Here is a 16,788-nt window from a genome sequence, read left to right as displayed (position 1 = left end):
CATTTTGCTACATAAACAAAATATCTTTATGAAATGCTCCTCCCAGATGATTTAAATATATCTTTGCATTTGATTCTAGATACTTGCTTATGCAAAGTAAGGTTTAATCCATGAGTGTTTGGATACATATTTTGAACCCTCTGACACCAAAATAAAGTGTCAACAGTGCTGTCATTTTTCTTTTCTAATTTTTCAAATATAACTTCTATAATAATGACAACAATCATTATAAAAGTCAATGGAGACAGTCGTGGTGGACGGGGGTGGTGCACGCTTGCAATTCTAGAATTTGTGAGGCTGAGACCAGAGGATCTTAGTTTGCAGACTGCCTCAGCTACTTGGTGAGACACTTTGCAACTCAGTAAGACCCTGTTTCAAAAACAAAAGACTAAAAACTAGGGCTGGGGGTGCAGCTCAGAGGTACAGGGCTCCTGGGTTCCATCTCCAGTTACACACACACACACACACACACACACACACACACACACGTCAATAGATGCCAGGTATGGTGATGCATGCCTTTAATACCACTACTTGAGAGGCTGAGACAGGATGATTGCAGGTTCAAAGCCAGCCTGAGCAACTTAGACCCTCTTTCAAAATAAAGAATAAAATAGGGTTGGGGATGTAGCTCAGAAGTAGAATGCCTTTGGGTTCAGTCCCTAGTACCAAAAAAAGTTAAATAGATAGCCAGGCGCGGTGGCACATGCTTGTAATCCCAGCGCTTGGGAGGCCGAGACAGGAGGATCACACAGGTTCGAAGCCAGCCTCAGCTACTTAGTGAGGCTCTCAGCAACTTAGTGAGACCTTGTTTCTAAATAAAGTATAAAATAGGTCTGGGAGTATACCCCAGAAGTAGAAAAACACCTGGGTCCCATCTTCAGTAACACACACACACACACACACACACACACACTTAAATAGACAGAAAGATAGATGGATAGATACATAGATGCATAAATAGATAAATATGTAGATAAATAGATAGCCAGGCACTAGCCCACACCTGTAATCCCAGTACCTTGAAGAATCACAGGTTTGAGGCCAGCTTTAGTTATTTATCAAGACCCTCAGCAACTTAGTAAGACCTTGTTTGAAAATAAGTGATATAAAGGAATGGCAGTGTATCTCAGAAGTTCAATGCTCCTGGGTTCAATTCCTAGTACCAAAAAAGGTAATAAATGTGTGATGTTTTGTGTACTTGAGGATAATGGAAGGCATCTGACCCAGAGTTAGAATATCACTCTGCAGGGTAATTTTATGTTTCCTACAATATCTCCCCAATCCTAATTCTAGTGATTAAGAAGAGACTTGGAACAAAAAAGGAAAAGGAATTGTGAAATCACATTTGACCTACTATACAATCCTACATTTGGTTCGCTCAGCTTTATAAAAATTACATGTGTCCCAATACATGCAAATTTCACTAAATATTTAATGTAATGACAATTGTAGTTTGAAATAAATGAAGTATATTTATGTCATGAAATAATTTAAATATTGATCACAAAATTGACCATGTTTATTTAAAAATTGCTGTTTTTATAAATCAACAATGGGGGAACTATATAGCAATTATAGATTTGAGACTATATAGGCATTATCATGTAGTAAAAAGTGGAAGTTTTACACTTTTTATTTTGTGAATAAAATCATATTATTTAAATTTTATTGGTTTTTGTTCTCATACTTGCAATTTTTAAGATTCTCAGAGAAATTCTATAAAATTCAAAATATAAACAAGACCAATACAGTGTTTTCTCTATAGTATTTGTTTATGTGTGTGTGTGTGTGTGTGTGTGTTTATGTGTGTGTGTTACGTGTGTGTGCTACTGGGATTGAACCCAGGGGCATCCTACCTCCAAGCCCCAGCCCCAGCCCTATTTTACTTGAAAAAAAGCCACAGGTCCAGACCTATTTTATTTTTTATTTGAAAATAGGGTCTCACTAAGTTTCTGACAACCTCACTAAGTTGCAGGCTGGCTTCAAACCTGTTATCCTCATGTCTCAGCCTTCCATGTACTGGGATTATGGACATGCAGTTACCATGCTCAGCTTCTCTATAATTTTATAAAACATTTTTTGGAGAGGGAGTCCCCTCCTGTGTTCTTAAACTAAATATTTAGCTTGTACATGAAAATATCAGAAATATATACACAAGATAAATACATACTCCATTATTTATTCTCATTTATAAACTCTTTCTAATCATATAAAGACAAGATCATGAAGACCCCAACAAAGGTAGAAAATATATTTCTAGGGGAATGTGTAGAAAAAGTCAGATGTCAGATATGCAATGCTAGGTATCTGTGGTTTGGCACATTTTCATTTGCATCTCATCTAGAAGAGAACAGTGGTTGCTGGAAGGCAAATGACTAGCTAGAGGGAAATCCATTCTGAGAGTCAGCCATCCATCAATTAAGTGTGAAGTTTTGAAAGGCTTCTCTCTGGCTTGGCCTTCTTCCAAAATATTTGAAGGGCAGAGTACATTCTGAGTTAGCAGTTCTTCTACAAGCAGATGGATATCAATCACAATGAGAAATGATAATAGGAAATGTACTCTGCTTGTCAAACTCAAAGACCAACAGATATTTTCAAATTAAGTGCCTAGGTTTTGCAAAGAACTGCTGTTAAAAAAGCAAAGGAGAAAAGTCTGTCTGATGTAACTGTACTAAAAGTGCAAATTCACCAACCCTGAGAGCTATTTCATTTCTAAGTATTGAGTGAATGAAGAAGGATGGAAGCTAAAAATGCACCATTCCAAATGTGGATATATTAGAAACCTGCGCCAAAGTGACTTATACATAATCTATCTAATAATATATTATTTAGGGCAAATGAAGGGAGAACTGGAAAGTTGTCACTGAAATAAGTCAATTCTTCCTTATAGTTTAGTGATAAAAGTGAGTCACCAAGAGGAAATATAATAGCCGCGCGTGGTGGCGCACGCTTGTAATCCCCGCGCTTGGGAGGCGGAGACAGGAGGATTGCGCAGGTTCGAAGCCAGCCGAGCTGGCTTAGGAGACCCTGTTTCCAAAAATGAAAATGTAAAAAATAGGTCTGGGAGTGTAGCCCGGAGGTACACGGGCTTCCAGGAACCCCAGTACCACCAAAAAAAAAAAAAAAAAAAAAAAGAGGAAATATAATGTAGTTACTGGTTAAGCAGATGGACAGATGGATAATGCTTTCATAAATGAGGGTAGTGGCTAGACAGAAAAATAAGAAGATACATTAAAGTATTTTTGGTGTTGAAGACTCTGACCCTTGCAGTTATTCCTGAGAACCTTCTGTAGGAAGACTGTCTAACTAGTCATGTGACGTTACACTTACATGACCAAGCATAATGTAGCCAGGGCCCACAATCACTGAAAAGTTGGAAATGGCACCATGAAGCAGGTTAATGGGCACGGAAGCCTCTTGTCAATGGATGAGTTAATACTACTTTCTCTAGTCCTGAAAATGTACTCTGATCTAAAAAAAAATTATCTTCCTGAGATAGAAACATAAGCTTCAATGTTACAATGAAAATATCTAATACGGTCAATTTTTCTAGAGTACAACCAAGTAGATGCTATTCCTTGCATTTTTATAATACTTAGAGATTAAGATCAACTATACTTAGTTGTTTGTTTCTAATATTTAATGGAAAATGAAAATGTCTTAACAATTGGTTTTGATAGCATCTTCATTGCTTATTAAAATAGAAAACTGAATATAATGTCTCAGAAACTTTTAAAGTGTTTACAGGAAGATATTGAATAAAGATGGTTTCCCTGCAAATTATAGAAAGTGTGAAGTATCATATGTCAGTTTCTTTTTGTCATGGTTCTAGAGAAAATATTAAAAGTAAATTGCAATTACAATTTTAATTGAACATAGTTTCAGCAATGAATTTATTCTCTCAATTACCGGCTTCTCTTTCCGTCTTTTTCTTTTACTCCCTCTACCCCACCTTCCCTTGGAGATAATTTTAGAGCCACGATTTCTGACATCCTTAAAAATTTGTCTTAGATTCTTGTATTTTTTTTGTACTGAGGATTAAACTCAGAGGCATTCTACCTCTGAGCTACACCCCAGCCCTTTTTATTTATTATATTTTTTTGGAAATAGGCTCGCACTAGGACACTGATGCTCTCTCTAAATTGCTTAGACTGATCTTGAGCCTGAAACGCTCTATTACCAGCCTCCAAAGTACTGGGATTTCAAGTCTGCACCACTGTGCTTGACTTCTGTCATGAATTCTAAGACAAAATCAATTTTGCAAACGAGTAAGTCATCTTAGGTCTTCTCGCTTTTCTGCTACTCTTTTTTTCTTTTCCTTTTTATCTCTCTCCTCCTCTTTCTTCATTCTAAAATGCTGATTTATCAGACTGAAATAGTCTCTGCACTTAAGTGAATAGTAAATCACTTAATTCATGCCTCATCAGTTTTATGAATTCTAGTGAGAGTTTTGCTTATTGCTATTTTCCTTCTGGGACATTTCCTATTGTAATCTGCATCCCGACATACTTTAAATTAGATTTCAAATATCTCCTTTTTAATGGTTTTGCCTATGTACACTTTTAAAGAATGCTTTCAATGCATACAAAGTGTGTGTGTGTGTGTGTGTGTGTGTGTGTGTGTGTGTGTGCGTGTGTGTGTGTAGTTTTGAAGAACTAGTCAAGAAAGAGAGCTAAACATTCCATTGGTGTGTACCTGCTATGCTTCACTGGAGATACAAGCACAAAGATTGCCTCTGGTCATACAGCGACATAGTCAAGAGCAATGCATTAAAGCATACAGTTTATAATTGCATTTTACATCACAAGATTCTAAAATAAGCCCAAACAATTCATTTGTTATTCCATTCCATTTGTTCTCTTCTTTTCATTATATTCCTAAAGATAAGAGGTGTTCTTAACTGTAAATAGTCTCTTACCAGCATAATTACTGAGTCCCTTTCTCTTCTTTCTTCTCCAATACAACCAGATGCTAAAACCCATCAATATTACCCAGCAGGCACCACCAATTCCAGCTATAAAGGCTGGTTGCTTCACAACATCAGTGATTTGTTCAGTTATGCTATTATTGTTTTCAGTAATGACAACTTCATTCTGTCCTCCTATGGAAGAAGCAATAGTATTAGTAAATATTTAGATAAAAAGAAACAGGAATATCCAGATGGTGCAGTGAACACAGAAAATCCTTTTATATGCAGGTAACATTAGTTTGTCCTGTGCTTGACTCAATAATAAATAAACAAATTTTTGATTGTTTAAAATGAAGAATCAAATCATGTATTTAAGACTGTGAATCGAAAATATTGTTTTGTATAGTTTTGGATTGCTATGGACAAATTTTAAACCATTTTGTGATATATAGCCTTGTAAATAACTACTCAAACAAGTATAAGCAATTGAAATTATGGGGCATTTTCTTTAGTTAGGCAAAATGTCATGTTTTTTAAGTATAATTCTCATGAAAAGAAGCAACTATAAAATTTAATATAGGGTATTTACAAATTGCTTTTCTGCTATGGAATTGACTATATCCAAATGTTCATGATGCCTATCATTATAAAATTTCATGTTGGCCTTAAAATTCTATTAAATATTTTATTCTATACCAATGTAGTTTAATTTTCTAGAAGTTATAAAATACTATATAAAATAATTAAAATTATGAAAAAATCTCATAGTAAGAACATGCATAATTAAAAATAAAAATGGAAAACCAATGTATTCCCATATAGTATCTGAAATTAATTTCACAGTCTACTATAATATTACATGTACAAGACAAATCAAAAATTTTAAGTTCTCTAAAAGTAAAACACATTTACATCTGGACAAAGATTATTCAACAAGTAGTCATGTTTTGAAAATTTAGATCTCACAAATTTAATTAAGAAAATTTTAATCTATATTCTTAAATTAGCTTTAAACTTATGGAATCATACTTTCATTGAAAAGCAAAGATTTAGGTGTTTATTTAACAAATTTAAAAATTTGTTAAATTTGACTGAGAATTGTCAATAGCATATCAGTGAGTCTCTAATTAAAGATTACCAGAAGGCAAATTGTAAGCAAATATAAATGGCACATTTCAGTGTATCAAATCCAAATTCCATGAATGCATGGAATTGTTATTGCTTTAGTTATCACGATACTGTGATATATTAGAAAGAGCATGGTCTCTGATGTTGTGCATTAGAAAACCATTTCTACTACTTGACAAGAAGCTCATTAGTACACATAATCTTTTTGGCTTGTGTTTCAGTTCATTTTTAATAGTACCATTTATTTCATATATTTTGGAAAATTTCACTGTACATAAAGAGACTAATGGGAATGTAGCAGTGTTTGGGCAAAATTATGATCTATTTAATGCCTTAAGGGCCACTTTAAAAGCCTTTCAGTTAAGGTCATGAACATGAATATCCTGCAAAACACAAATGACTTGTTTGCCACACTACTCCTCCTTTCTTCCAGGGTAGAGAAGTAGCCTATATCATCTCATTTCTATTGCAGTTCAACACAACAAAGCAATAAAGTCTTAGTCAATAGTAAATAGACACAATGGTGTATACCATCTCCAATTCTAAGCAATTACACTGAGGTGACAATAGGTGATACATTTTCTCTTCCTTTATGTATTTGACAAAAACAAAAACAAAATGCTGAGCCTCTAAGAGATGGTAGAGTTGTTCAGTTGTTCTGAAGGATCAAAAGTCCCTGATCAACTATAAAACCCAATTCCTCAATCTGCAGACCTATATAAGACTGGGCTATCCATACAGGAGGAAGCCCCTTTGCTTTTACTCAGGTCAAAATGAAGTCTTATTTGTTATGGATAATAACATTTCCTTATACATACTTATATTTTATTTAAAAACATTTTGTGTTAAGTTCCACTGTTAAAAACCAGATTTATAGCCCGGTGTAGTGGTGCAAGATTGTAATCCCAGTATTTGGGAGGTGGAGACAGGAGTACCACAGGTTCACAGACAGGATCAGCTACTTAGTGAGGCCCTCTGCAACTCAATGGAACTCTGTTTCAAAATAAAGAATAAAAAATAGGGCTAAGGGTGTAGCTTGGCGATAAAATGCTCCTAGGTTCAATTTCCAGTAAGAAAAAAATTACATTTGTAGCAAACCTGCTTCCCCCATAAGAATACCCATAATTATTATACAAATAAGCTAAAAAAATTGCATTTACAACACCTCACATTTTGAATAAGGTACCTGGTGATTTTCTTAAGTATTAACATTTACCAAGGAGAAACCAAATACCTCATAAAGGAAGAAAAAAGAAATTTTTAAAATTATAAATAACACATAAAATATTATATTTATCATGGTGCAATATTTTGTTAGCCAACGTGTATTATCTATGCTGGTATTTTTCAATGTTATCAGTTGGACTAATTAGAGCACAGACAAGGATGTGTGTGACCTGTAATACTCCATTGTTCTTGCAGACAAAAAATATAATGAAATATAATGTCTCCCTCCCATTGGAGAGTAATGAAGAACAAAACTAATTTGTTGGACTAAAAATTAATTAGACACATCAGATTTGATTGTACCTATTACTGTTAAAGTTTGCAGCTGTTCCACATATTACTAGTAACTATGTAAAGGAAGCATGAAAAGACCAAATGATTAGAGAAACAATATATAAATGATTAAATAATAAAAATACATAAATGATTATGTAAGTGAATAGAGAAAATATATTTTGTAGCACCATCCTGAGAATTTCAAGTTCATGTAAATTTGTTACATGACATACTGTAAGTTGGTTATGTATGTGAACATATTTGGTTGCATTTGGGGGTCTCTAAGTTGAATGATAGGAAATTGGACACTTTTATGTACAAGTTACTTTCCCCTAGAAAGTTATAGAAAATAGAATAACATTTTCTGGCATGTAAAAGTTTGTGCATTATATTTTTAGATTTTTTTGTCTGGTGGTACTGGGGATGGGACCGTTCTACTTCTAGGCTACACTCCCAGACCTATTTTTTTTATATTTTTATTTTGGAAACAGGGTCTCTTAAGCCAGCGCGGCTGGCTTTGAACCTGCGTGATCCTCCTGCCTCTGCCTCCCAAGTGCAGGGATTACAAGCATGCACCACCACGCCTGACTTTAGATTTTAATTAATGGTCCCTTCACGACCCTTTTTGAAATGATGAAAATGAAGAGGACATAGATGAAACTGTATATGGTCTGGCATAGGACAAATCTCACATTATGAAACATTAATTACACCAAATGCCAACATAGGATTTAATTAAAGGGGAAATGAGATAGAGCTTGAGCCACTTTAAATGTTTTTCCTGTACTGAATAGACAGGACAAGACAGGAAGCACAAATTGAAGCAGAAAAAGGGAATAGCCATCACTGAATCTCTGTTCCGCTAAGGAGTCAGTTGTGTAGATAGTGTTATCAGAAAGATGTGAAGGTAGATATACAGGGATAATTAAAAAACAATTAGAAGGTCTCTCAGTACAACAGTAGATGTTAAAAAGAAGTAAATCCCTTGAAGACAAATCCTATTTTTTTTGGTTGAATTGGCACATGCACACACACTCATTTCAAGTATTGATTCTCCCTTTTACCATTAACTTTGAGTAAAACATACGCTAATTATCTTAACAGAAGATAGTCAATCCCTTAGGTATTGCTTTTATTTTATGGGTAAATTTGGACACTTGTAAGATTCACTGAAAAATAAGCTAAAAGGTATGCATTATTCATTTGGCAACTTATTCCTTTTGTTTTATTTTTGAAGCAGTGTATCGCCAGGTTGCTGAGAGGCTTGTTATGTTGTTGAAGCTGTCCTTTTACCCACAATTCTCTTGTCTCTGTCTAACAAGTATTCAAATACTGAGGTTACAAGGCATGTGATGCCATGCAGGTGATTCAATCTTTTAAAAATGATAGAATTATTTTACTTGATTTAAAATAATATTATTTTATCATTATAAATTACTATAGAATTATTCAGTACATAACTGTGATTGTCATGGCATGAGCTTATTTTTTATCATATGCTCGTCATTTTAACTTGTCTCAAAATCTGTAGATCTCCAAAATATTATGAATCAATTAATCCCTAGGAAAAGAAAAAAAAATTTTCCTTGCCTTAAGAAATATTTTTATTACTAAAAATAATAGAAAAATAAAATATAAAAGAAAAATATATTTATTCATTAATTTTACTTCTTTTTTAGTTAGAATAATTATATGCAGTCAATCCATTTTATGCATACACACACATACACACACACACCCATGCATACACACAAATACACACACACCCACACACACACACATATGCTAGGTAGAGAGGTAGTAAAAACCAAAAAAGCTATTACAAAAACTATTCCTTTCAACCATGATTCATATGTAGTTTTTAAGAGAAATACTAATGGCTTATTCCTAAGCAGTATAAATAAAATGTATGTACTTGTATACACATAAATTAGCATATACAGATATACCAGTTAAATCCTTTTGGGTGTACCTGTATTTCTTTCTTATTCCAATTTTAGAAAATCTCAGAAGGGCAAGATTATAGGTTTCCCTCAGGTTAAGGAATTAATTCAGTTTGAACAACTAATTAGGAAAGGGAAGGCAATTTAAAGAAAAGGCAATACTTTTAACTTCTTCCCTTCAATGTTTTTAATATATAAAACAAAATACTCAGGGAATGTAAAAAATTTTAATGTTATGACTGAGCCCTACATATGCTCATATACAATGCTTTTCATTAAAAACAATTATACAGAAATTGGCAATACACATTTATATTTATTTCAGAAAATACAGAAGAGTAGAATTGGCTTTTTTGAATCTGAACAAATATTTTTAAAGTATGTAAACTCGAAGAAAAATATTTTAATTTTTTTAATTAAAAGCCCTGCAAGGTAGTAAGAACAGGATGAATGGAAAGAGAATTGGCTCTTATAGTAAGGGAGCTCTACTAGAGGACATCTGCATTTAAGAGCTCTTTTTTTCCCCCTTAGAGATATCTTTTAGCCATTCGATATAGGGAAAGTATTATAGGGAAACATCTTATTGGTTTGATGTGCCAGAAGAGAGTTCAGGTCTTCCACTGGGACTAAATATTGAGGGGAGAATCAGGTGTAAGAGGGGCCAGTGAAGAATGGTATTTCTGAATCTGCAAAAAATGATCCCTAAAACCTAGGTAGGATTTTTGCTATGCATATAGAAATAAGATTGCAAAGTTCTCTACTTGGGATATTGTGGCTAGGGATTGCAGGTTTGCAGCCAGCTTCAGCACCTTAGTGAGGCCTTCACAACTTAGTGAGATTCTGTTTCAAAATAAAAAATAAAACAGAGTTGCTGGGGTTGTAGCTCAGAAGTAGAATGTACCTAGGTTTTATCTGCAGTACTATCAGTACTATTTTTAAAAAATTACAAGTATCTCATAAAAGCAAAAGCTAGAAAGCTGAATAATAAAGGATGCTTCATCCATTGCAGAAACCTAGTTATTAGCATTTGAATTTAATTTAGGAGACAAGATAAACTGAAACTATAGAGTGGTTCTATCTTAGAGGTATCTGTCAAACTAGGTTTTTTCCATAAAAAGGGAAAACATAAACAGTCCAAACTGTAATAATATAAAAACCCAGATATGACAAAGTCATGGTAATTAGCAACAAATTGTAGGAATAAAAACTAATATTCTTCAGTAGATAACAAAAATTTATAGTATGTTATTAACAATGTCCAGTATATAACAAAATATTACCAGAAATGTAAAAATAAGCAAATAATAGTAACTAAAAATAATGCAAATCAACAGAAAAACTAATCATAGACTATGATACAATATTGGCATTGAAAGATAAAAAGATTACAATATTATTTTGAATTAAAGTTTATGTAGTTATAATGAAATAACCTTTGGAAAATATCAGAGGAAAATAAAAAATATAAAAGAAAGCAAGTGAAATTTAAAGCATTCTTTATTTATGGTGGTACTAGGGATTGAACTCAGTGGCATTCATACCCCCAACACTTTTTTTTTTTTTGGCACTGGGGATGGAATCCAGGGGCATTCCACCTGCAAGCTATACCCCAGCCCTATTTTTATTCTTTTATTTTGAAACAGGGTTTCACTGAGTTGCAAAGGGCCTCACTAAGTAGATGAGGCTATCCTTAAACTGAGATGCTCCCATCTCAGCCTCCCAAATGCTGGGATTACAAGTGTGCACCACCACGCCCAGCTCTCCTAACTCCTTTTAATAATTTTCTTTTCTTTCTAATTTTGAAACAGAGTCTCACTAAGTTGCCTTGTACTGGCCTCAAACTTGCCGTCCTCCTATCTCAGCCTCCCAAGTACTTGAATTACAGGTGCGTGCCACCACGCCCTTCAGAAAACATAATATATTAAATCAATAATTCCTTGGATACTTCTATTTCTTCTTATGAAGAAACAACTAGTGTAGGAGGGTGTGTATTCTCATAATAAACAAATAGAAGACTAGGCAAAAAATATAGAAAAAATGATAAAATATTCATATAGGTTATTTAGGAAGGCCGTGGGACTAAATCTACAGAGCATATTATCAGGTAATTATTATCAAGATTGAATAAAATAGGGGATAGGGAAAGAGAGAGTTGAACAGACATAAATTAGGGTACAGAGAGATATATACAGTATCAATTCCCAGCATATAAGAATAAAATAAATGACAGTGCTATTATTATTTAGACATGAAGAATCCTTGAAAGGTTCATATGTTGAAGGCTTGGTTCTCAATGAAGTAATGTTTAGATAGGAGACTTTGGGATAATGATTGGGTCACGAGGGCCTGACCCCATCAGTGTATTAATTATTTGATGGCATTTTTGTAGGGAGGTGGTGGGAAATGAAGGGATAGAAACTAGTTCCTGGAAATGGCCTTTGCGGGTATTCCTGGGAAGACTGTATCTTGTTCTTAGATCCTTCTTCTCTTTATATCTTGTAGCTACCATGAAGTGAACAGCTTTGCCCTTCTGCTAGGATGTTGGGTCTTACCTCAGGCCAAAAGCAATGGAGCTAAGCAACTCTGGATTCAAACCTCTAAAAACATATGCTAAAATACATTTTTGCTTCTCCAAGAAGATTTCCTCAGGTGTTTGTAACAGAGATGAAAAGCTGACTAACATAATTACTATATACTTTGTATATATTAAAATGATCATAAGGAATTTAAGCATGGTGACACATGTAATCCCAGTACTTTGGAATATGAGAAAGGAGGATTGTAGGTTTGAGGACAGCAGTTTAACAGGACCCTCAGAAACCTAGCAAGATAGGGTTTAGAAATAAAAATTAGAGCTGGGGTGTAGCTCTGAAGTGGAATACCCCTGGGTTCACCACCAGTTAAAAAATGATCATGTGGAAATATTACAAACAACGAAATGCCAATAATTGAACAAATGAATTAGACAAGTTCATAGGTAAATACAAACCTCAAATCTACTGACCACAAACAAGACAGGAAGAAATAATACATTTTTTGAATAAATCTTCACTTGTTAGTATATAAAATGATTCAATCACCTGTATGCATGGATATCATTACTGACTTCTAGCAAATATTTAAGGAAGAGGTAAGCAGCCCTATAAAAACCTCTAAAGAATATAGAGGATGAAGGATTACTTCCTACAATTTCTGTAAAGCCAGACATTCTGATTTCAAAATCTGATAAATACATTAGAATAATAAAAACTACTGATCAATATCCTTCATGACATAAATGCAAAATTCTTTACCAAATATCAGTAAATCAGATCCAACAACATCTGTAACAAGGAAACTTTATCATGACTAAATGGGATTTATCCCAAGAATGCAGTTGATTTACCTTAGAGAACCATTCAATAGAAATAATCACATTAACACAACAGAGAAAAAATATTATCTCAATATACTCAAAAAGGCATATCATAACGATTAGAATGGGTATGAGAAATTAGTAAAGTCATAATATAAAAAGGTAATATAATATTAACTTCATATATAATAAAATAATTAAAAATGAGATTTCAAAAATAAATTTATGATAGTATTAAAAAAACCAAAAAATCAGAAAACATTTTAACAAGGCATATGTAGGACCATATACAGAAAACTATAAAATATTTTCCTGCAATAGTAAAGAAGTCTTCTGTAATGAAGAGGTATAACCTGTCCCTGAACAGAAACCATCAATATTGAAATGCTTACCCAATTTGTGGATAGAATCACTACATTTTTAATCATAGTCCCACCATGTTTTCCTTCACAAGTTGATTTGAAAAACAGATGGAAAGGCATAAAGCCTATATGGGCCAAAACAGTTTTGCAGGACAAATGATGAAGTTTTCATATTGCCTAATTTCAAATTTTACTATAAGCTTTAGTAATCAAGAGAGTATAGTTTGGCATATAACAAATATAAAACATAGGGAACACAAAATGGATCCACATATATATGGTTAACTGGGTGGAAAAAGTATTTTCAATAAATGGTCACTATACAATTTGATATACATATAGAAATACATACGCCTCAATCCTTGAACCATATGTAATTATCTTTGATGAATTACAGTCCTAAGGATACAAACTAAAATTACAAGTATAGGAAAATGTCTACACCATCTAGAGGTAGACCACAATTTCTTAGAAAGTAATAAATATGAAAGAAAAAGTTTGATAAATTTTAGTCCATTAAAATTTAATATACCATCAAAATACACTATTAAGAAAATGAATAGGAAGCTAGGAAGCCATGGGCTGGGATAAAATATTTACAAAAATAATTGTAATCAGAATGTAAAACAACTCCTACTAATCGGTAATAAGAGACAATTAAAAATACAGAAAGAGAGAGAGAGAGAGAGAGAGAGACAGACAGACAGACAGACAGACAGACAGACAGACAGACAGACACACGGAGCGAGCAAGCGAGCTGGCCAAGTTACAATACAAACCACAATATGAGAAGCCAACAATCATATGCAAACCTGTTCAACATCATTATTTATAAAATAAAATTCAAGTTATAATAACAAGAAGGTAGTATGCTAAAATTATAAACATTGGCAGCATCAAATGTGGGTGATAATGTGGAAAAACTGAAATTCCTTTAACCTTTTAACCTTGCTACTGGGGAATGTAACTTTTTATCACAATCTGAAAATTGTGTATTAGTTTCTTATAAAGTCAAATTTTACAACCCTGTGATCCAGAAAATTTGCAACCAGGTATTTCTTTGGAAAAAAAAATAGCCGGGTGTGGTGGCGCAGGCTTGTAATCCCCGTGCTTGGGAGGCAGAGACAGGAGGATCGTGCAGGTTAGAAGCCAGATGCGCGCGTTGACTTAGGAGACCCTGTTTCCAAATAAAAATGTAAAAATAGTTCTGGGAGTGTAGCCTGGAGATAGAAGGGCTTCCAGGAACCCCAGTACCACCAAAATAAAAATGATAATAAAAAAATAAAAATAAATAAAAAAAATTAAAAACGTGTTCTCGAAAAGGCTTTCACAAGAATGTTCATTCTCTCAAAAGAAAAGTAGATAAACAAAATATGGCATATTCATACAATTGAATACTGCTCAGCTATAAAATATATGAATTGCATAATATATAGATAGGTGAATCTCAAAAAAATTAAACTTGGTGAAAGAAACCAGACACAAAATATCATATTCTATATGATTCCATTTATATACATTTCAGAACAGACAAACATAATTCATGGTGATAGGGAACAATTTTATGCCATGATGGTTTTAGATTTAATATGAATTTCTTCTTGGGATAATATATTTGGATTCCAAAGTTTCTTTTGGCATGTTTCTGTTTAAGTTTTGACATTTTTCTGGCTACAAGGATGCATACAGATTTGAGTCACAATGCACTCTTTTCAGTAACTATTCATTATCTGTATTTCAATGCCAACAAACTTACCAGTGAAACTATTGATTAAAAGTAAATTTAATCACCTTTCAGCATTTATTTAAACTCTTAGTGATTGTAGTTTTAAGATCTTGGGACTCTTAAGAACATAAACGGCTGCACCAATTATTTTTGTAAGAATTCCAAGTCAGTCATTTGTTTATAGGAAGCATGCTTCCCTATCCACCCTAAGTACTTATACATGCTTAGGAAGCAGATTCCACAACACAGCCTACCTTGTAGTTATTGACTAGTACTACGAAACAGACCACACAGATCAATACTCACCAATTATTATTGGCTGTGGGTCACTTTTTACTCCGACTCCCGCACTGGTGCTTGCTGCTACTTCTACTCGGTATTGAATACCGGGGAATAATCCCCCAATTATTACAGAGCGAATGGCCGCATCCACAGTTTTGTTGATATGGAACCGGGTTTCATTTCCCAGACACCAGATCTATAGGATTGGAAAGTGCAAGAAGATAAATTCAAAATTACCCTTTCAGGTGATTAGACTCTTTAAATGATAGTTTTTTTAATAGTGATCAATCTGTTTTCTTGACTTCTAAAGTGTTTAAAAATGACACTTTCTAAAGCCCAACTTTTATATTTTATGTTCATAAGTGTATGTGCGCATATGTGTGTTTGCATATTAAGGAAAGAATAATAGAATCTAAAACTATGCCATTTAGTTTATATCTTACTATCAGAACTAACAGTCATAAGTAATTTAGAATACATAGTGAAAAAATACTCTGAAAATTTGATTTTGGTGGAAAATAGAATTTTGGTGTGGATTAAAACACATACTTTACGACTATCAAAATCTGTTTTTCATATAATCTATTATAAAATGGTGATTATGACTTATATCTAAAGTATATAGGTACATATCTAGGTAATTTATATTTCATTTAAGAAACTATTAACTTACACAGAAGTAGTTCACAATGTTAACTAACCCAAGTTATAGATATTGACTAAAATGAAAATTAATCTAATATTTACATTGACACTAATAAATCTTAACATTGATCAAAACACATCTACACACACATACACATGTATATAAATATAAAGTGGTGGGAAATCATTTTAGATAATGAAAGTAGCTAACTTTTACTTCACATAGAAACCAAATTTGAGGTCATATTTTCTTTGGGTATGTGGAAATATGTTACTATAAAATTATTATATACACCTACATTTGTATTGTATTCACAGTACTTTTTTTTCCATAGTATTTATCATATAATCCACATGTGAATACATATGCCAGAGTCCATAAAATTTGTTTCTGAAAAGAGTAAGTTCCTGAAACTTTTCCAGAATAGTAATTCTTGTATCATATTTCCATGATGTACATTTGAAATCTGTGTTCCTAATGAAAGAATAGTTAATGCTCACTTAAGTATAAACTTTGCTACTTTGACAGGTTTATAATAAGAGAATTTTATTATGTATTAAAAATAAATATTAAAATATTTACATATTATTTAAACATTTGATAATATTTAAATGTTATTAAAATATCATCAGTATTTTACTGACTAGAAACTTAATATATTTAGTCATAGATTGTACAAAATTAAATTTTTAAACTCATTTGAATACACATAGTGATTAATTCCTTAGTGTTCAGTGTTCTAACACTTGTAAAACCTAAGAATATATATATCTATTCTACTATAAAGGCATTTATTCTTATATTTCTGCAGCATATTGGTTCATAATATAATGGAAATAATTTAAAAATAAACCTTCACCTTGTCCTTTAATTTAATATAATTTCAGTTAAATATATTTTTGAAATAAAATTAAATTGGTAAAATTTTAAG

General features: G+C 32.9%; 1 protein-coding gene across 1 annotated transcript in view; it reads right to left on the bottom strand.

The window, feature by feature from the left end:
* Positions 1–16,788, bottom strand: part of ROBO2 (roundabout guidance receptor 2) — a gene marked incomplete at its 3' end in the record, with an annotated part of 583,090 nt that overhangs the window by 58,444 nt on the left and 507,858 nt on the right. The window contains exons 17-18 of the mRNA XM_080696485.1: positions 15,236–15,407; positions 4,922–5,104 (exon numbers count right to left, since the gene is read on the bottom strand). Coding sequence (XP_080552611.1) covers positions 4,922–5,104; positions 15,236–15,407 — 355 coding nt within the window. The remainder of the gene's footprint in view (positions 1–4,921; positions 5,105–15,235; positions 15,408–16,788) is intronic.

This window comes from Muscardinus avellanarius (genome assembly GCF_963383645.1).
Source record: "Muscardinus avellanarius genome assembly, chromosome: 5".
NCBI classification, from domain to species: domain Eukaryota; kingdom Metazoa; phylum Chordata; class Mammalia; order Rodentia; family Gliridae; genus Muscardinus; species Muscardinus avellanarius.
The sequence above is the reverse complement of the archived record's forward strand: the minus strand, read 5'-3'. Positions and strand labels throughout refer to the sequence as shown.